This window comes from Pelecanus crispus, chromosome 5 (assembly GCF_030463565.1).
Source record: "Pelecanus crispus isolate bPelCri1 chromosome 5, bPelCri1.pri, whole genome shotgun sequence".
Taxonomy (NCBI): Eukaryota; Metazoa; Chordata; class Aves; order Pelecaniformes; family Pelecanidae; genus Pelecanus; species Pelecanus crispus.
The window spans coordinates 62024558-62046825 of NC_134647.1; the positions used below are offsets into that span (position 1 = coordinate 62024558).

The following is a 22268-nucleotide window of genomic DNA, read 5'->3' on the forward strand; positions in this document are numbered from 1 at the left end:
ACTCACGCGGTGCGGCGCACAGGCGTGGAAGCTGGCTCAGCGACGACGAAGCACAGCGAGGCCCTCGGGGAACAGCTCCTGACCCGCGGCCGGGGCTCCTGCTGTGCGTGACACTCTGGGGCGGGATAGCACCAACAACGCTAGCTTGGCCCTACGTAAAGGGAGGAAAAAAAAAAAAACCCCACACCCCACAACCAAAACAGACGTCCAAATTCTCAAATTCTGCCTCTTTTCCCTAAAACCTTCCCCGGCGGTCTCACCTGCCCAGGTTCAGTTCTGTCCTAAGGGCCGGTACATGGACACGCACAGTCCTGCAAGGCAAAGGGGAGAGCTCCTGATCCACAAGCCTGGCGCTACGATTGCTCTTAAAAGTGAGGACGTTATAGTCTGGTAAATACTTTGGCAAAGCCTGCCTGCCCCCGTGCCTGCGGGAGAGCCTGCGTCTGCGCTTCCCCCTGCTCCAAGTCTCTGCTGGCCTGGGGCGGGGGGCTGGGCTGGGCTGGGAGGCTGCCAGCTCCGGCTCTTCCCCCTTTTAGAGGTGCACAGATCATTCACGATCCGCAATTCTCTCACGAGCCACTCCTCTGCCACCGGTTTTCCCAGCGAACCGCATTTTAAATCCTCAGAAATGGTCCCCGTAGAGCGATGCTCAAAGGAAACCACGCATGCAACTTTGCTGACTCAAGCAAACGAGGGGGGAAAAAAAAAAACCCAAACCCTAAACCCCCGCAAAAAGCCCAGACCTGCCCCGATCCCCGCCGCCGGGGCCGAGTTTCACGGCGGGGCTGAGGGAGCTCCCGTCTCCCCGCGCCGCCGAGGACCTTTGTGCTTCAGTGACAAAGGGGGAGCGGGGGCTGCCGCGGCCCTGACGGCAGGGGAGGAGCCCCGGGCTGGGCAGGGGGCGGGCGCCCCGGGGCGCTGGGCCAGCGGAGCAGAGCGGGGCGAGGCGAGGCGGGCTCCCGGCGGCCCGGCAGGCGCAGGCCCAGCCCCGCCGGGCACGGAGAGGGGCCCGGGGTCGGGGAGGCCGCAGCCCCACGGGGAGGCGCGGGGTCCCTCCTCAGGCGGGCGGACGCGGGGGAGAGCGCGGCCCGCGCGCCGCGGCCCGACCTATCGGCGGCGCCGTCCCTGGCAGCCAATCCCCGCGCCGCGTCTTGGGGCGCGCTGCCATGGTTACCGCGCGACGCGCTGCCCCGGCCGAGCGTCGTCGCCATGCCGGGCCCCGGCGGCGGCCGGCGGCCTGCCCCGTGAGTGGCGGTGCGGGGGGTCCCCGGCAGCGCTTTCCTCGCGGGCAGCCCGCGCAAGGGCTGTCCTGGCTCGGGGCCTGCCTCGCCGCTCTCCCTCAGACGGCTCCAGGCACGGCGGGCCGGCGGGCAGGGGCAGGCCGGGAGGGAGGGAGGGAGGGAGGCAGGGAGACGCGGGCGGGCTCCCGCCGGTGTCCCGGTCTGAGCAGGCAGCCGGCGGCAATGCGCGACAGCGTGCGGGTGTAACCGGCCCCGCACGCAGCCACAGGCTGCATCTTTTGCCCCTTTATTGCTACATCAGTTCCTGTTTGGAAGCTTAGCCCCAGAAAAGCAAATACCAGTAAAATGTCTTTTAGCCTTTTATTTTACAGCAGTCATTGCCGCCACCCCTGTCCACCTCGCTTCTCTTACCGCTGCTTAAGAAAGCCTCCTTAGAAGCTGAACGGAGATTTTCTGAAGGAATTACGTTATTTCAGGATTATCACACTGAATGGTTAAATCTTTTAAACCATTCATGAAAGTTAAGAGACAAGTGATTTGGTGATCATATTTGGTTGGTTGTATTTTGCTGATTGAAACAGAACTTCTATGGCTGATTTCAGGGTAAGGCAAGGATCAGGAGCCAGTTCTGGTAGCCAAAGACGAACGAGCATCATAAGTGGCATCTACACAAATAGAGCAGCGAGTTGCAGAAGCCAATCCACAACTTCTGATGGCAAAGCTGTGAACAGGGGGTCTCTCGTGGGTAACAAGTATGCCATACGGGTGAGAAGCCGTTTACACTATTACTAAAGAGTTTTAAATGTTTAAATGCGGATTAAAAGTTAAAAGTTGTCAGAAAGGAAGTGGGAGAGGGAGGAGGAAAGAAAAGGCATGTCTGAAGTTGAAGAGCTGCAGAGAAAGAAAATGATCCAAGAGCTTATTCCATTCTGAAATGATGGTGATTAGTGTCCAAAAACGATCTGCAATAATAATAAAAAAAAAAAAAAAATCAGAGTAACAGTTCTCCTTCTAATCTGAGAACTACTTGCTTTCAAATCTACGTGAGATACATTGACTGTAGCATCTGTATGTCCTTTACCTAAAGAACAGAAGATTCCCATAACGTAATCCAAGTCATTTAAAGACCTTACTTAATACATTCTTACAATAAAATATTTTGTGTGGTATAATAAAAAAAGATGGATATTTGTTTCTCTCATTGCTTTTGCTGTGCTGTGAATTTGACATGAATAGTTACAGTCAATAAGCCACTCTTGGTAGTCACTATGGAATAAATAAGCCAGAAAAGACAACAGGGTTGACCAAGAAGAAGTGGCTCTGATAGTGGGACGAACATAGGTTTTCCAGATATTTTGCAGCCATTTCTATAAAGAGAGTTCCAAAGAAGTCCCAGGCAAAGGTGACAGCCTTCTCAAGCCTGAACCCTAAAGGGAAAGCAGGAATGCAAACCCCCTCACCCCTGTCCTGGTGTATATTAGGCATCATCTGCAGAGAGGAGTTACCTATCTGTTCTGTCAGGTTCCTGTCTGGATCAGGGTCTTTTTTTTTTGTTCCAGATAAGATAAAATGTTGCAAGTGTTATCACTATCGCTTGTTTTGGGAACACGGTAAAACTATTATCATTATTTAAATATTTCTTCAGGTTTTTGATGATGAAGGAAAGGATGTGACACCCCATCCACTCTTCCATTCAGATCCAAATACTGTTGTACCCAGGCAAGGCAAACTCTCAAGTGCTTACTTTGGGGCCACAGGATCTGTTTTTCTCTCTTCTTCCATGCATCAGACATCAGGAGTGAATGCTAGTTTAGGTTCGCTCTCAAGGTAAGTCAATATGCTGTCTCTTAAATTCTGTCTCACAGGTTTCCTACCCTGCAGTGGCCACACATCTGCTCTTCAGAGAGGTTGGGAGCTGGAATAATTGTGCAGGGCTAATAATTGTACTCTGTTGTCAAAACACAGAAACTTGCCAGTTGTAGTCATCATTTAAAATCTGAGGAATAGTAACAAATAGAACAAATGGAATTTGTGAGTACTTGTGGCTGATTATGTCAGAACTACTGCTGAAATGCTAATACATACAGGTGAAAGCAGACTGCAGCACACACTCCTGTGATATTTCTAATTTTATTTGAAGTCTCCTTCCTAAACCACATTTTTTTAATGTAACATACCAAAATGGACTGGTTTTAGAGATGGTGATGAGTACCTCAGAGTTCAAAAATGCAGATGTCCAAACTGCAGGTTTTGTAGTGGTTAGGCCTGCCTACAAAGTTATGATAGAACTTATACACAGATATGTGACAAAACACTGTCTTAAAGGTAGAGGAGGTTGAGTTCTGGTTGTCTGAGCAAAGCTGTACAGCTGAGAAGGGGCATGTGCAGCTCCTTATTATACTCCCTGTAGCTACTTCAGATGCTCTCTGCCTTTCCCAAGCTTGCTTTTTCAAAAACTGGAATATATAGAATCATAGAATAGAATCATAGAATCGTTTAGGTTGGAAAAGACCTTTAAGATCATCCAGTCCATCCATTAACCTAACATTACCAAGTCCACCACTAAACCAATTAAGGGTAGAGTAGCAATTTTGTGTTTCCTGGCTTGGTGGCTGGATTATTTATAATGAAAGTAAAAACTAGGAATCATTAAGATTGGAAAGGATCTCTAAGATCATCATTCCAATCATCAACCCAACACCACCATGCCTACTAGACCATGTCCCAAAGTGCCACATCTACCCGTTTTTTTAACACCTCCAGGGATGGTGACTCCGCCACCTCTCTGGGCAGCCTGTTCCAATGCTTGACCACTCTTTCCATGAAGAAATTTTTCCTAATATCCAATCTAAATCTCCCCTGGCACAGCCTGAGCCCATATGTCAATACCTGCTTAGCTGTAGGTATGGAAAAATGCTTTGGAAACAAAAGGTCTGGTTTCACTGAAGAGTTACACATTTATTCTAAAGTATCTTGTCACTTTTAATGATACTTATTCAGTACAGACAACCCTTTTTACAAACTTGAGTCTTTCAGTTCAAATATCAAAATATTGTTAACATACCAAGAATCCTCTCTTTTTAAACTAATTTGAGCAAGTTACCTCTGTGCGATTATATGCATCCATTTAAAAGAAAAAACATTCTTATACAAAAACTTTTGAGTTAAAACTGCTAAATTATGTGTTTCACTACTTACTAGCTTTCATTTACAAACCTTCAGTACAGAGGGAATAAACAAAGTCAATGGACTTGAGCCGTTTTATCTTCAGGCTGACAAATTCAATTAAGTCATGCAAAAGAAGATAAACAACTATTTATGTTTAAAATGAAAAATAATGAACCACATCACTTTATCCAATGGTGTGTACACATTCAAATTGTACGGAGTGGAGATGCTATTTATTTAATCTAAAGGACTAACAGAATAGTAAAGTCAGCACTGGAAAAAAATATGAGTTAAAGAAAAGCATTATTTAGTTTTGTCAAAGTTAATGCCATTGTGATTTCTGAGAAAAAGAGATTGCTCTTTGAGAACAATCTTTTAGTCATGTTTCCTAGGGTGGCTATCATAAGGGATAATCCTAGAGGTAGGGATATTAACCAGGAGCAAATATACACCCAAAAAATGACTTAAAAATACAAGGTGTCTCCTGAAAAATAAAACACATCCTTTTTGGAGACAAGAGCTCTTCATTTAAAAAAAAAAAAACAATTAACTTTAGTGTTAAATAAAAATCTTAAAAATTGTCTTTTTCAAATGCCTTTTGTATATTTGTAATTGCTCACATTTAGCTTTTGAGGATGAGAAAATCTGCTGACAAACCTCCCAACTGTACCTAAATTTTTAGTTTTGCTTCTAGTTATCACAGCTATCCCCTCTATGAACATTATCTATTTTTGTTAACAAGCTAATCCCTTCAGATGAGTTTCTTGTGCATTTCAAAGACATTTCAGCACCTGCAAAGCACCAAAGTATCTTAATTCTGGTTGAGAACAGTGCTATCTGTGGGTATGCATTACCACACAGTAGGAAGTATACTAAGAATGAATCTGAGAGCTCAACAGCTTCTTTTCCATCAGCTATTTAATGCCTCAGGAAGTCTTTTTCAAACGAATTCATTATTTTCTTTCCTAAGCCTTCTATGACTTCTTTTACAATGCAAGCATCACTGTATATGCTCTTACAGTCTTCTGTGGTTTATCCTGGTAACAACGCTGCTATTTTTGTAGTGCTTTGCTAACTGACATCTGGACTCTCACATACTATTTCTGCTTATTTCTTTTGTTACTGAAGGACATATGGAAGCAGCAGTACTTCTATATCAAACGTATCAACGACTGAGTCCATACTAGATGAAATAGTAGAACCTGGCTCTCGACAAGACACAACAGTTAGCTTAACTGGTAAAGAACATACACTGTATAATTATAGATTTAAACTGTTCTTTGGAGCACTGTGATTTGTGAGACACTGCAGTCACTGGATGTGAAATGCCCAGCATTTCAAAGGAACTCAGTGCCTCACAAATTTTGGATCCTGATCATTACAATACTTTTAGAATTAATTTGTCGTCTTTTAAATTTAGAGCAGAAAAGGTCTCACTTGTTAACCTCATATAATTTTTCAGATGTGCAGGTGAGGCAAGAGGAGATAAAAGAAGAACTGACAAAAGAAGACTTAGATAGGAGAGTGGATATTTACCTCACAGAGACGGAAACTATCCGGATATTGGATATGCCATCTGTTGTGGTGTCTGTAGAATCAGAAGATGCTGGAAGAGTTCTGTACGTATATTGGTAGTTGTGCACATGTATGTAGTATGCTCAGCACACCCAATTTCTGCTGATCGCAAAGTCCTGAGCAGGCTGCTCATATGTAGGTTTAGTGTTCTGACTACTACAATTTGTTATTTCATCTTTGTTTAAAGCCATATTGGGCTTGAGTCTCTCCTTTGACAAGACAGCCTAAATTCCTTACAACTCCATCTTGTTGATCAAATTCATACCCCCTTTCACTGATAAATTAAGGCAGATTAGCCAAAGCAGGGGATGGTGACAAGAGAACACACAGGGGATGGGGGAAAGAGAAGATGGAGAAGCGTGATATACATGAATTACACAGTTTTAATGAAAACAGTAAGAAATTGGAAACCTTGCATTGATTCTTGTGTGTAGCTTTACAGCTAATCATTTATTAATAACAAAGATATAAGCAAACTAGGCAGGCCTTGGCTTCCTCTGAAGCTCTTCACAGTGCTTCTAGCTAGAAGAAACCTCAACCCACTGCAAATGACCTTGCCTCTTAAAATATTATGTCTCCCCTTAGTTGCATCTAATGTGTTTCCACTTCAGAGTCTCCTCCCTGGACTACCATGAACTTTGATAGGGAGTTAACACAGAGCACACAGTTTTTTGGCTTACTCCCAGGAGCTGACTGGGACAGAGTGCAGCAAAGTTCTCTTTATGACGGATGTCAGACTGATATACTTGTCACACAGCTTTTGTAGACGTAAGCTCCAAAGCCCGTGATGCAGCGTACTGCAGTTGGCAAGTCAAACTTAGATAAGTGATTTTTTTTTTTTTCTGCTAGTATACACACAAAGTTCATGGTAGGACTCCAACCCCCACTGTCTGTGACTCACACTGGTGTGATTTTGGGGAAGAAGGAAGAGGAAGAACATCCTATGAATCAGACTTAGCTGGTGTACACAGCACATATTGCCAACTGTATAGGAACAGACAGTGACTCTTCCTGAGCACAATAACCTGTTGGACGACTAAAGTGGGGTATATTCTATGTCTGCTGTTAGAATATTGAAAGCAAAATAATAAAAAAAGTTTCACAGTTCCCACTGACCACTCCTACAGAACCTGAGGGCTGGATGAAACAGAATGTACTGTTTTCATTTTTGTCTCTTGGATGCACTGCCTTTCACTCCCAAATGACGAGTGCTACATATTTCTGACCTCTTCTGAATTCCACCAAAGTGCAAAGGTAGTTGGAGTAGGGATTTTTGCTGATGCCTACCTCTACAGGCCATTTCTGGTTTAGAACAGCATCACAAGGTCAGAAATAGCTGCTGAAAAGACAATACATAGAGTGAAATAAAATCTAGCAATCCAAAAAAACCCGAGCAGTAAATTTATGATATGGAGTATCCTCTCCTGTTCAACTTGTGGTTAAATACACTAAGAAGTTGAATGCAAATGTTTTTCAGAAAGTCAATATACACTTTTTTTTTCCCCCCCAAGGGAGCGGAATAGGATCTATGTTGACATTTGCAAGAATAGACCTGGTAATGATCGCTTTGTAGAAAAAGTGATGCAAACCATTAATGGCGCCACAAAGAACAAGGAAGCGCAATGTCACAAAATCATCATGGAAGATAAAGGTAAACTTTCTGAGTACCATATAGGAAAGGGTATTTTATTAATGGGCTCTCATTTACTACATTGTACCCTTGGCAGTTGGGTTTATTATTACATTTAGTTTACTTATTAAATATTTATTTGGGAAAACTCCAGCATACAGCTAGGTCATGGGACCTCAGAAGACTCCCTGCACACAGGCAGGATACTGAGGAAAGGGTTTTTCCTTTCTTCCATCTCAAAGCAGGAGAAATTGTTTCCTCAACTTTCACTTCCAGAGCTTTAAGTTCAGACAAGCTAGTGTGATTTGTGGTGGCCTTTTCTGCCCCTCCTAAAACTTGAACATTGGTACTGGTACACTGTATCCATTGCAATAAAATAGTCATTATGCTAGCTGAGAGCTGCTGTGTCCTGCCTGCCTCAGCATTTCGCAAGCATAGCATGCTTCTTAGGAGGCAGAACTTCACGTAAAACTCAACTATGCACTTGAAATATGAAAGGACACAATTCCCTTTTCCCCCCTTAACTTTTCAGTGCTGCTGGTTTCTATTTCTATTTGCTATAATGCAAAGAAGAGAGCCTCTGTTATGAGATTTAAAATCTTTGGGAAAGCAGAAAATCTTGGCAGTCTCACAAGATAGATGCATTTTTACAAAATGTTCAACCTCAATGCTCTAAAAAAAATTGTAAAGGAATATCTAGGGTTTAGATGCACGTGCTGAGCTTTGCCTCACTGTGGACATTTTTTCTGTGTAGGAGGCCAAAGAAAACTATGGGGAATGCTGTTCCAAACATTGTTCCTTTGTGTTTGTTAATGTATGTAAAATGAGTGAAAAAAAAGAGAAGTAAAATAGCTATTAATCTCATTTGAAAACATATCTTCCCCTTCTTTGTGTGCCTTGAGCATCAGCAGGGCTCATTCCAACCCATGTTTGAAAAGCTGAGCACACAAAGGCAAGGTTACAAAGCATTGTTTCACTGGGCAATGGCCCTGCTGAAGGGAAGCCACACACCCAGAAGACCCTGATGCAGCTGCTGCCGTCACACAACAGCTGTTGCTACAGCCTTGTCCAATCCTCCATTTGGTTTCAAAGCCCCTCTGCCCAACAGTTGGGAGTGTAGTACGAAAAGTAAATCTTTGCTCAGCTGTATGTAGTCCTTTATAATAATGTATTGAAACAAGAGACTTGAATAATATGGTGTAATTTTTTTCTAGGGATGATGGTCACTTCCTGGGACTTGTACGATTCGTTTAATGTATCGGAAGTAGAACCTACGTCAAAAGCACAAGGTAGCAGAGCCACAACTGGGAAAAGCAGCAAACCTCATACAACTAAAAAGCACGATCAGACTATGTCTGTCTCTTCTGACAGAGGTAACATTTTTCCAGGTTTACATTTCTGCCGTGTTTTTGTCCTTCTAAACCATGCATATCACCAAGTTTTGTGGTGAAAGCTACATGAAGGAAATGCTTAGTCTGCCTGTCTGGCACTTGAAAGAGAGTTTCCTAAAGAATCTTGGACAGGTCTGCACTGAGACCTTTTCTGTATGATGCTGTCATTCATGATCTTAAATAAATAGTGAGTGACAAAGTTTGCTGGTACTAACTTACTTAAGACAGTAGAAGCAAAACACCAATTGTAAAAATTCCAGAAGTATCTCATGATACTGAGTATTGGAGCAATAAAAGAAAACAAAATTAAAGCAAGAAAAAATTAATAGTGGAAGTATTTTTTGATGATGATAGATTCTTCTATGCTTTTTGCAGGTGAAGGAGGAGGAGACTTCTTATCCCCTTGACTTTTATGTGCAAAGTATTATCATGTTAAAACTGTTTTTCCCACATTACCTGTTTTCAGGCAGCACAACTTCTATAATGATTTCAGAAAGTGCTGTTCTTGCCAGAATCCATGAAGAGGAGGAATGCCATTCAGAAGCTATATTAACATCAGAAAACTTTCAGCGGGATTTATTTTTCATGGAGAGGATTCTAATGGAGAATATTTTTCAACCCAAACTTGCAGCTTATCGGCAGTTTCCTGTCTTTATAGGTTTGTTTCTTATTGGCTACCCTGTTTTCAGCACAAAGTTTTGCATGCTATTGAAAGTCATGGAGTTACATCCCTCATTGAATGTCTTTACAGACAAGTCATTTAAGAAATAGACAAAGGAAAGGAGAGTTTATGAAATGTCAACATGAACTTTGCAGTTTTACACTCACTTTAACGGACATCCCTACCATACTTGGTGAAAGAATTGAATAAATGAGTTCCAAGCTGACTTATCTATCCTTATCACCACAACCTGAGACTTACTCAAAGTATTAGTCAAACTTGTTTCCTGAGAGTTAAGATACAAATTAATTCTGCTACTTCTCCAACCATTTTTTGCACTGGAATGTCTTTTACAGTTTTTTTTTTAAATTCATTTTATAAGGAGACTGATGGTAAACAGAAGCTTTAGCCTGAAAGACGTTCAGTGTCTAACATAAAGTACATTCATTGCAGACTGTAAGAGGCATTACCTTGACCCAAGTGCTAAGTAATATTTTACCTTTTACAGGACTTCCAAGTCAACACAGGGATTTAAAAAACCAAAAAGGCAGATTCACACTGCTTTTATTGTATTGTACCTCTTCATGTCATAGAGAGTTTCAGTTTCTCGGGCAGTGAACCTGTTATATTCTGTCACTCTTCAGGAAGTAGCTACAGCTAGAGCACAATATTGGCCAGGAGGACTTTTGTTCTGACAATATGGCTGTTATTGTGTTCCCATTTTGTTAACAGTGATCTGAGATCAATTTACAATTTGCACAGTACAGAAAATAAAGGGGTGAGTAAACAGAAAAATACGTAGCAAACGCAGTCTAAAAATATGCTCTACACTTACTTTTCCCAAGTAATGAGCAACTTATAACAGCATCATGTAACTTAGCTACGGTGTTACAGCATCAACGCGTAAGCGTGGCTTTTTAAAGTTTGGCATCTAACTTGAAAAAATCGCTGTTTAAACAAATATTTAAATACGAGAGATTAGAAACGTTCCTGGTGGGGTGTGGACATAAATTCATAACTTGTTGCTGGGTAGCTAAATCCACTCATTAAACACCTGGAGCATAACTGGCACACTACAGCCTGATCCAGCCATCTTCTATGTCCCTATCAACATTTTAGCCACAGTTTTAGAAGTTAGGATGTCTCGATTCCTCAAATCTTCTTTTTTTTTTTTCTGCAAGATATTTGCTGAAAGGGCAAATTTTTCTTCTGATGTGAATGACTGGAGTTAGATAAGTGAAATGTTACTACTCAGACTCTACCATATTTGTGCATTTTAGATCCCAATGTTACATCAGATACTAGTGGTACAGTAGCAGCCATGAAAGAAGCTAAACAGGAAGAGCATGACCAGGAAAAGAAGGATCAGGAGGAGCACAAGGAAGCATTCACTGACCCATCAATTCTGTCAGATCTGAATAAAATCCGAGAAGAAATTGTACCTCCCAGATTGGAATGGCTGTGGTCATACATATGTGATTTAACTAATGGTCACAGTGTGAGCAGTATGGCTTGGAGCAAAGTAAACCCAGTGAGTCAAAAAATCGCTTCTTCTAAGCTGTTTACAAAATGGTATAAGCAATTGTTTGTGTAAATAAACTCCTGATTTTGATGTACTTTGTTGGGAGGGATCTCAGAGAGAGGGATTCATCCCTACAGGCAGGTAGGTTGTCTTTGCATTCCACTCTCTTTGTTCTCCCATACAACAATATTGCTGCATTATTCTACAGGTTGGACAGCTGTGCTAGGCTTTTCCGCTAAATATATCACAACAGCTTTAACTGGGCCAGAATTTAATTTAATTGGTCCAGTTCACCATGGGCGGTCACCTGAACAACAGTGTTTAGATAACAGACTTGGTCTGTTATAGAATTGGAAGTTGAAATTTAAACCCCTGCCACTAAACTTTATCACCATTGACAGAGTTTATTCATGATAGTTTAGATACCACATCTTTATTTCTAACAGTAAACACCCAAGAAAGCTGCATTCATCAAACTTTAAGAATAAGATGCATAATAACAGGCACAGATTTCTGAGCAGCTGGACCACGTTTTTTTAATTCAGTTCCAGCGAAGGTGAGAATGACTCAGGCATCTCCACTTTCAGAGTAATGTAAGGGTCAGTTTTTCCAAGAGAGCTCTCTTATGGCCACAACAAAAATAATGAATGGAAGGAAGGTAAAAGCAGGTGAGGATGAGAAACATAAAACCAGTAAGATTGCCTCAAGGGGCTGGGGGTGGGGGGGCAAGAGAGAAAATAAAGACCATTTCATACTGTTAGTACACCAGATCCTCACATATTATAAAGTTGGACACATTGATAGAGTTCAGCCTTAGAATTATAAGGCAAAAAAATACCTACTTTTGAAGTGTTAGTTTCACAAACTACTTGTTGTGTGTAGGAAAAAAAAAACCAACTAATGGAGTTGAAGACTAAAGTCTTGCTGCTGTTTCTTACTTCTACTTATGGAAAGGAATGAGCGGAATCCATTGGACCCCACTGCAGAGAGCTAAAAGCTAGGAGTCCGCAGTGGTCACTGAAGCTTGTTTTATAGCTAGTGTTGAGAGAGAAGAGTAGAAATATTATTGCATATTCCATTAAATACTGCATATTAAAATATGGTTATAGAATAATGTATATTCATCTCTGGAAAGGGACATATTTTTATGATGGCCAGGGAAGGGGATTGCAAACACAACTGCTAGTGACTGTGAATGAACTTTTTGTTCAACCAGTTTCCAGTATTCTCGAAGTTCTGAAATTCTGTTCTGCTTGTGTGTTATTCTACTTGCATGTGACATGAGCATTATTTTTTCAGACTTTGCACTGAGAGTCACTGTTAGCAGAAATTTGCCTTTTAAAAATATACAACTGAACTTCAAGTTAAACTGAGATATATCTGTTAATCTGTGCTTTTAGGATCTTTTAGCTGTTGGTTATGGAGCGTTTGATTCTAAAGAACAGAAGAAAGGCTTGGCTTGCTGTTGGTCACTGAAGAACCCCATGGTAACAAACAGACAGTTTGTTTTCTTTCTTTTTCTTCAATCCATTTTTCTGCTATACTCTTTCTGCTTTATTTATTTCCCTCTTCCTGTTTCAAAAAGCAACCAGTAAGGTTGAATTTGCTAGCCCAACCCCACATTTCTGGAAAATCGATTCTGACTGCAGTACCTAGTAGTGTGCTTAAATCTTGCCCCAAAGAAAGTGCCTGTAGGAAGCAGTTTCTGTGCCTCTCAATTGACACTTCCAACAGAGGTGCTGACTGTGCTGGTGGTTTGGTAACATGGACATCTGTTCACAGGAACTAAACTCATTGCACACAGGCCACCAAACAACTAACAGATGGTTACAACTCTCGGGTAGTACCAGTCTATGCTAGGCAACTTAGCAATGCCGATCTCTGTATCCCATTTCCAATCCCTAGGGTGACCTACCCAAGACGGTAAATCAGTTTCGTTATTACTGTGGGTAGGTCCAGGTGTGTAGAAATTATTTTTTAGACTGCAAAAGTCTTGAGCACAGCAAATGTGAAAATAAATCCATTTACCTTTTGTTTTTCAAAATCTATAGACCCATTTGTTCAATACTTCCAAACTCTCATTACAGAGAACATCTGTATTTTAAATTTAAGGATTATCCTTTCCAATCCATTTTCTGTTGTACCATGAAACTCCATTAGACCGAAGGAAAAAAATAAAAGTATATAATTAAATATAATTATCTAATCTAACTTCTCATAATACTGTCAAAAAGACAGTAGATTTCATAGATATAACATTTACATCTTGACACATCCATCTGAAAAGTGATCCTTTTTAAACTAGCCATTTTTTTAAAAAATCTTTGCAATCTTGGTTACAAAGCGACACAGTAAAAATCACCTGATTGCCATCAAATTACACAACTTTAGTTTTATTTGTTCTACAAACTTCACTTGCCCAAAATTGTGTATCAGACTAATTTAAAGCATGCAGAGTCAAGTCTTTGATGTATATTTATCACATCAACAACAATCAAATACTCTTGTGATGCCCTGATGTCACCATAATCCTCAAGTGCCTAACATTAAGAAATAAGGTCTGGCATGCACACTGAAATACAGTTCTTTGCAAACTAACACTCTAGTGTTTCCCATTTAAAGAGCTTGGTGCAGTGGCTTTAAGGATTGAATCTTATAACACAGCTGAATCAGTTCTTTGGTTACATAGAAAAATGACATGAAAATAGCAGTTTACAGATTACCTGAAGTACATTAGATTGCATTTTATCTTCAGCTAAATTTCTGTAATTGGAAAGGTACTTACCTTCACGTTACAAGGCAAAAAACAACTGGAGAAATTTTCCAAAATGCCAAGTTTGTTTTAAAGAAAAAAAAAAAAATCAAACAAACAAAACCCCCACACTGTACTCACACAGCTGAATCTTAGGAAACTTGATTTTTAGGTATTTGGTTTGGAGTAGGCCCATCTAACTTATTTTACAGTGTCATATTTCTGGATAGTCTTTATTTTTTCCTAATTTTATCAGTTGCAGCAAGAAATAAACTGAGCCATTTAGAACATAGTACCTAATTTCTATCTAGAAGTAGTCACTATGGTCACCAGCACTTGAATTTTCCCACAGAGCCTGGTAATTTAGTAGCCAGTGTTGAGAAGATGGAGGTAAATTAAGAAACTAACTTAAACGTTCTTGTATTTTTCTACTGGTCAGTGGCCAGAGCGTATTTTCCAGTGTGAGCATGGTGTTACCGCTTTGGATTTTTCTATGGCAAGCCCGAATCTTTTAGCAGTTGGAACGTACAATGGTTCTGTCACAATCTATAATGTACAGAGTCGTAACGACACCTCACTTTTAGACAGCAGGTAAGGCTATGATTTCCTGTCTCCTCCACCTTGGTCATGTCTTAGCAAATAACAAAACAAAGAATATCCACAACTGAGAAGCTGAGGGAATAGTAAGAGTCTTGATAAGTAAGGCTTGTTAATGCTTAGGGATGCTGCACAATTTTTTCATTTCCAACTTTTGTCAGTATCTTCCAGTTTTGACTGGAAATGCCTACATAAACACTCAATAGTCTCAAACACTACAAGTTTCTGGAGCAAAACTGCAGACACGAAAATTTACTATAGTGCATAAATGCCTGGAAGGGCCAGAGTGGGCCACCCAGACTTTTCCCATCCACCTATTCACACTGATACAGCCAAATCCTCAGACACTGCTATTCTCCCTCTGCACTGCCATCATTCTCTATTCTTATTTCTGCCAATAAATGCTTACATTACTTTAAGCACTGGTCCTTATTTGGGGTATGAAACTCTCTGCATTGTTGCTGTACATGCAAAGCGAGCTCCCCATGTTGGAAAGGTGAAACAAATGAGTACCATGCTCTGACTTTTTAAGAAAATGCAGCAGGTTACTACCACGTATCATTTTATACTCCATGTACTAAGTAAGTAGGACAATGCTGCCCCAGATAATAAATCCTTATGGGAGACCAGTGGTAGCTTTTGGTGTTTTATCACTGATTCCCCTTGCCAAAAAATGGAGAGAACATCAGAATAGGTGAGGGATAAGCAGGAATTAAGAAGAAAATGAGAGGAGGGGTGGTGATCAGGGAGACATTTGCCCTAAGGGCAGCTCCTCAGGTCTAGGGCACTCTCCTATGAGGTGCAGATTGATTTCATGATTCAGGTATCAATGAAAGCAGCATCCTGAAACTAAATATCAAACATGTTTGATAAAAGAAAAATTTTCCTGGAGAAAACCACTAGTGTTCAGATTTTTTTTTTTTTTCAAGAAAAGCTAAACAACATCTCTATCATAAGACTTGACATTCATTACAAAGCGGAAGGTTAATTATTTTAAAAATATATTGTCTTGTCTTCGTTCATATACGATTTATCATGTGCATCTTTTGCCCCAGTGAATCCTCAGGTAAACATACAGGTCCTGTATGGCAGCTGAGGTGGGTGGAACAGGACAGAGGTGCAACAGGAGATGGCAAAAAAGAGAGATTAATCTGTATCTCAGCAGATGGCCGAATAACCGAGTGGCTTATACAGAAAAGACTAGATTGCACTGGTAAGCATTTTCCCCTGCAGCTTTTCTGCAGAGGAATAATACCTGAAACTGCAATTGCTTCATTTTATTTCAGGTAACATTCTTTGTATCAGTTATCAGACACAAAACATTTAAGAGCTGCTGAGCATTCCAAAGAAGCACTAGTTATTCATAGCACTGTCACACAACTGTTTGACAAAAACTCTTGCTATTTGCACAGATCTCATGAAAATAAAGCGAACAAAAAGTGAGAAGAAAAAATTACCAGGTGAGACAGAAAGGAAAAGTGAAGCTCTGATATCTCGATGGGCAGCTGGAATGTGCTTTGACTTCCATCCAAAGGTAGGCTCAGAAAGTCCACCCTGGCTAAAGTATTATTCAGGAAAACTATACAGCAGGGGCAAGATCCTCAGCTGGAGCTACTTTAATATGCACTAGCCTGGGACTTGGCACTGGTATTTAAAGCATATTTAGTTCTGAAACAACTTGCTTCTTAGCTAATAACAGTTTTACCCAAAATGAATTATATGGTAAACCAAGCAAGTAATCCCTGTATCTGAGCAACTTTGTAATTTCAGCCACGTTACTCACATGTGCTTTGGGCCAGATCCTAGGGTAGCTTTCCTCTGTGCGTTGGTCAAATCAGTGAGAATTTGACTGTTCAACATCTCCCAAGTCTAGGACTTAGATGGCTGTGCTTCTCCTCTTTATCCAGCTGAATATTTTGTCCTCAGACCAATTGAAGAATTCATGCATTTGCCCATGTGGGTTGCAGAAAGTCCGAGATTTTGGGGAGTCAAAAATCACAGCATATATTCTGCATAGATGGACAACACACATAGCAAATCTGATACATTCTGGCACCAATGTATCTACTGCACATACACCTCTGCAGCACACATGCAAGCAGCCCAATGCACAACATCCTGGCAACTCCACTTTAGCTCTTCAGAGGACTGTCACTGCCAAACTCATCCAGTCCTTTACAGCTTCTTGGATGAGTGATAAATAGGTTAATCCAACTTAGGCTACTTTTACCTTTCTTTCAGGATACTAATTTTTATCTTGCTGGAACAGAAGAGGGTCATATCCACAAGTGTTCTTGTTCATGCAATGAGCAGTTTCTAGAGACATACAGAGGCCACAAGGTGAGTGATACACAGAAAAAGTAATGACAGCAGAAACTGTTCAATTAAGTTCACAAATGTAGTAAGTTTCTTTGCTTATATTTACTAAACAAAACATCTGCAACAAAAGAAACCTAAACTTCTTTTCTTACATGAGGAATGAATTCCCATAGCATAAAGCATCACAGTCTTCCAGGATTAATTTCTACACTATAGGGATTTTTTAAAGTAATTTATTAAAACTTGTACCATAAACTGTTCTAAAGCTTTAGTTCTGGCTTTATTTTAAGAAAACAATCAGTACTCTGATTGTCCTGCAAACCACAGTTACACAGTCTTACCTCCGAGAGAAAGATGGCTGAATTTTAACAGCAACTCTTTTTTTGAAAGTCTTTGCTTCATCCAAGAAGCTCCCCTTATCAGCATCAGCTTCTCCTCACAACCGGTGAAGGAACAGAATTAGCTGAGCTGAGTGCTTTTTATTCTTAAGATCTCTCCTGTCTTACGCATCTGCTGCCTCCTAATTTCCTATGGGTACACATAAAACAATGCTGGTTTTGCTATTAAGGTCAGAGGACAGTCAGGGATTTCCATGAAAGGTCACTATTAAAAACCATCCTGTGAGGCTGTAGCTCTAGAATAATGCAAAGTTCTTTTTTGTTTCTTCCCAAACACCAAGGGTCCTGTGTACAAAGTCGCTTGGAATCCATTCAGCACTGACATGTTCCTAAGCTGCTCTGCAGACTGGAGCATTATTTTATGGCACCAGGATTCACAGACGCCCATCTTAACTTTCAGTTCCGCCACTGCTTTTGTTCATGACGTTATGTGGTCTCCAAAATCAGCCTTCATATTTGCAGCAGCAAATGAAAGCAGAGCAGAAATTTGGGATCTTAGTGTCAGCATGTAAGTAATTACTTTTCTCAAAGAAGATTCTGAAACTTAACGGCACAAAGGCTACACATTATTGCCTGATCAGTATTGTTACCAGATCATGACAGCTCCATGCAATTTGCTTGCTTAGTTATTGAAAGTATTGCATCGTGAAGTACTCATTTTGTAAAAGCAGATGGTAGTTACCAGAGAATTGTGATTATAAGAGGAGCTGGATGCCTCAGGGAACTGATAGAGGGTAAAACTGCTTTTTTTTCCTGCAGAAATAATAGATTCTACCACTTCTATAGTTAAGAGGAAAAATAACAAAGCTGAGCTACTTTGGACCTTTTATAAAGATAAGATAGTCAGAAGTTCAGATGCCTCATGTTTTCCCACTACTGTAAAGCAGGTGCACATCTCACGTGCAGCTTAGTTAATCTGTGGCCTTGTCCTGCTGGTCTGTACTATTCAGTATTAATGACAGCATGAAGGCTGCAGTGGAGTAGGTGGCCTGCTAAATCTTGAGGTAGCAAAAAGCAAATTATTCATATAATAAAAATATTAACCACCACCCCCCATATTAGGCAATAGGACAGATTTTAGGCAACCAGGATATCTTAGTTAATAGCAGCTGGGATTTTTGTTCTGGTAGAGACCAAACAAAACACTGCCTCAATTCTTAGTTTTTGAGTTAATCTAGAACATAAGAAGTAAAACATGCAACATTTATCAGGCCTGCATTACTGCTAGACTTTACATGACAGTACACTCGGGCAAATGCAATGTTACCTGCTAATTCTTGCCTCTGCTGGGTTGCAGCTTGAACCCCGTGATCTCTTGCTTTGCCAGCCCAGGAGTGAAATTCACGTCTGTACTCTTTGCTAAGAACACCGACTGCCTTCTTGTAGGAGATTGTAAAGGAGAAGTCAGTGTGTTTGAGCTGCAGAACCTGGCTGCTCCCAACAGCAATACGGTACGATTCGCTAGGAAAAGGCGGCGGTCCTCAGAGGCCTGCATGCTTGTCTGGTACTTCATTCCTCAGAAAGGGGTTTCTGTTAAAGATCTAGCTAATAAATACTGAAATAAGTGGAATCAGATACAATTCCATAACCAGATTAAAACCTGAGGTGGTTCCTGCTCTTCTGCGTGCCATACCACCGGAAACTTCAGGAACAGTTAAGTCCATGTTGAACTTCAGATTTCACTTGATCACAAATCCAGAGGTTTGCCCCAGCTGGATTTTGGAGGGGTGCTCGGGGCAAGGGCAGGAAGGTGGAGCTTCCTCTAAATGCAGTCTGCAGGTGACTGTATTTGGCAGAATGCCCTTACCTGCTTACAACACGGGAAAGACATGCCCTCTCCTGGCCACCAAGATAGTCTCACTTTGTTGGTGTCAGCAAACCCATTAGCCCTTTGGCTCTGTATTGGCATCACTCCTTCAGAAGCCACTACTTATCCTAGTGAGGGCTTTTCTGTCCTAGATGACATGTGAGAGTTTGACTTGCCTTACAACTAGGTTCCTTTCCAGTCGTACCATTGCATAGATTCCGTGTCAGCAGCAGTGTAAAAGCTGACTGATGTCAACTGTGAATCCCTTCTGCTCACTTTTGCATACATCAGTGCTAATTTATACCAAAGCCCCACTGGGCCCTCCTTGCCTGGTCCACCGTACAAAATCCTGATGCCACCTGGGTACTCCAGCACCAGGTGGATCCCTCCTCCAGGATCTATCTGCAGGTGGCCTGCAGCCCCAAACTTCACTGCTCCCTTCGTCCTTTCAGCTTTGAGCAAGTAGCTTTGGCTTACTGGACTTGGGTTCCCAATTTGTAACATGGGACCGGTACTTTTTAAAATCCCTTCTGAGATACATGGTGCAAAACACTAAACTTAAGTTGGAGAGAAAGAAAATGCTGATGTTAATCTAACCTTCATTCTTAGGGTATTAAGCATTAATAATTCACAACTGTCAGCGCTGCATTTGGAAATTCTGCTAATTACCAGCCTCATTTGCCAAGCGCTGTAAACCACAGAGCAAAAAGATAGTTCCCTTAAAAACTAAAAGTGAGGCCATTGTTAAACTTAGAAAATAAAATTAGTGGTTTTTTTCCCTACAAATCACCACGAAGCAGCTCAAGTCTTCTGAGCAGAGAAGTTCTTCCATTAATAAGAGCATAGGGATAATTTTCTGGGTATGTCACCAGAACAGGACTAATAATAGCGCTTAATTTCACAGACTTCAGGCATGTGGCGTCACTGAATCACAGAGCCTCATTAGCCAGAGGGTGCCCCGCTTTCCAGCATCATCCATTTCTTTCACTCCCTTTTCTGATAACAGCAAGGTCTTCCTAGGCTTAGGTATGTAAAAGGCTTAGCACAACAGGGTTCATACTACAACTAATGCTAAAGGGAGATAATTACTTCGGGGGCGATCACATCTAAGTACAGCTACCATACATGTATCATCTTGAACAATAATCTCCTTTATAAACAAGATATATGTTTGTGTGCTGCTAAGTATGGTGCTACAAATGCAATCCAAACAGGCCTGCCAAGAAGTGCTATTTTCAAGGAGCACTGTTAGAGGTAAGCATAGTATTAACAGAATTCCAAAGAAGAATCGGTTGACATAATACAAACTACCTTAGCCTGCTTTCTGGATGCTCGTTGCACAAGCAATTCTGTTCTCAGTTCATAAAGAGGAATTTTGGATCACTACATGTCTTATATTGCAATTACACTGTCATACAGCTCTTTTTTTTCTCTTGTTTTACAGCTTGATACCTTACGTGACATAATTGGTCCTCCTGTAGCTATTTAACAGTAGCTAAATGATACCACTTCTCAGTTGGTAAACAGCAAGAAAGACTTACTGTAGTATTAACATAAACCGTTTATTCTTTTTCAATCATTAAAATTTCTCTTTGAAACCACACTGTTTAGAAACTTCTTTCAAATGCTCTACATTTTCCCCCGAAGTCCCCCTCATTAGACGAACAGTATGAATACGCAGATGGCCTTCCCTATAATACAGATAAGGTAATAGAAAGGTCTCCATAGTCTTTTCTCCTTGGGTTTTTTCTCCTTGGTTTTTTCCTCCAAGATCTTTTCTCCTTGGGTTACTCAAAAAGAAAAATGCCAGAATCACCTCCTGTATAATACTCCATAATACAGCCTAAGTCCTTACCAGATGTAGTCTGTGTCTTCCTGTGAAATCATACAGCAAATGAATGGACTTTTAATCAGATCCATCTTGTCTGTCAGCCCATAAACTGCCGCTGAGGGTGAAAGCTGAGCTTTGAGTGGCATCAGGTGTTCTTGCGAGCTGCAGATCATCCCACACCAGGCAAAAGTAGAGACCAACTTTTTCAATCCCTGGCATATTAGGATAATGTAAAATTGCAGTTTAAATTCACTCTGTTCCACACTGACACTTTTCTGAATGCTCCTCACATGAGACAAAAGTGTGGTCCTGGAGCAAGGATTGAGTTTTGCAGCTCTGGAAGCCAGATCTGTCTTTTTCCGAGATGTCACCACCCCCCAGCCCACCCCCAGCACCTGGAGAGCCAACACCTGTTGGGAATGCTTCCTCAGGCCTGCGTTGCTGGTTGGAAGCAGGCAGCATTTGGCTGCCTAGGCTGCCTTTTTGGGGGGCAGATCAGAAGAAACAAAGAAAGCACCCAGCAAGCCACCAGCTGGACCGTGGTGTCTTAGAGGATTTTCAGAGGCTGACTACTCACAGAAAATAATGAGCAACTCCACAGATGAGTAATTAAGAACAAGATCTAGGCTACAGTCCTATTGCCTGATCAGTGCAGCAGGGATCCCCCGTCACGGGAGCTAGGCGATACAAGAGCTTGGCAGTAAAGCGCTCTGCCTGCCAGCTGACGGAGGCAATAGCTGCCTGCTCTTGAAAGCATTATGTAGCAAGACATGTATTTTATAGACACAGAATGTTCAGACCCTCTCAATTAGCTCGACAATAAACGTCTAACATTTAAACACATCACTGAAGTTAAAGATCATTTGTGATACATTAACATTCACTTCCTTCTGTGTTCTGCACATTTTACAGCGAACATGCAAGTTTACCCTTGACATAAAATTAATCTTTGTGCATTTCAAAGACAGACATCCATTAAGGTGAATCATGTGTTAACCATTATTACAAATCTGAACAAAATACACCATATATTTTCCATCGGTGGTCATGACTGTTTACTTACTGATGCTACTGGTAAAAAATGAGCTTTCTGTCAAGGCTGTAACACATCGTAATTCACCCTGCACATCATATAAACTAATTAGCTGTAACATTATGGTGCTGGAGAACACTTGTGGTGCTAGGAAGTGCTAAAGATCTCCAAAGTTCCTCACATATTTTGTTCTTAAACATGGAATTTTTGACCTCATAATTGACAAATTTTCTCCTTAAAGCATTTTATTGCAAGAATTTTTTATAGACGCTTACAGCAACTGCAGCCAATAACATCCATGGCAGCATAACCAATCTACTAACCGCTGGTCCCGGAGCGCAGT

At 41.2% G+C, this 22268-nt stretch overlaps 1 protein-coding gene across 1 annotated transcript; it reads left to right on the forward strand.

Annotated features, from left to right (window-relative positions):
• The first annotated feature begins 1209 nt into the window (after positions 1-1209).
• On the forward strand, positions 1210-20550 carry DNAI4 (dynein axonemal intermediate chain 4). Its single transcript, XM_075711152.1, has 17 exons — positions 1210-1244; positions 1844-2006; positions 2887-3068; positions 5538-5647; positions 5872-6028; positions 7496-7635; positions 8829-8987; positions 9472-9663; positions 10947-11197; positions 12589-12675; positions 14380-14531; positions 15593-15750; positions 15950-16071; positions 16779-16877; positions 17536-17762; positions 18552-18705; positions 20506-20550. The coding sequence occupies exons 1-17, from the start codon at positions 1210-1212 to the stop codon at positions 20548-20550; spliced, it is 2433 nt and encodes an 810-aa protein (XP_075567267.1).
• Positions 20551-22268: the final 1718 nt, after the last annotated feature.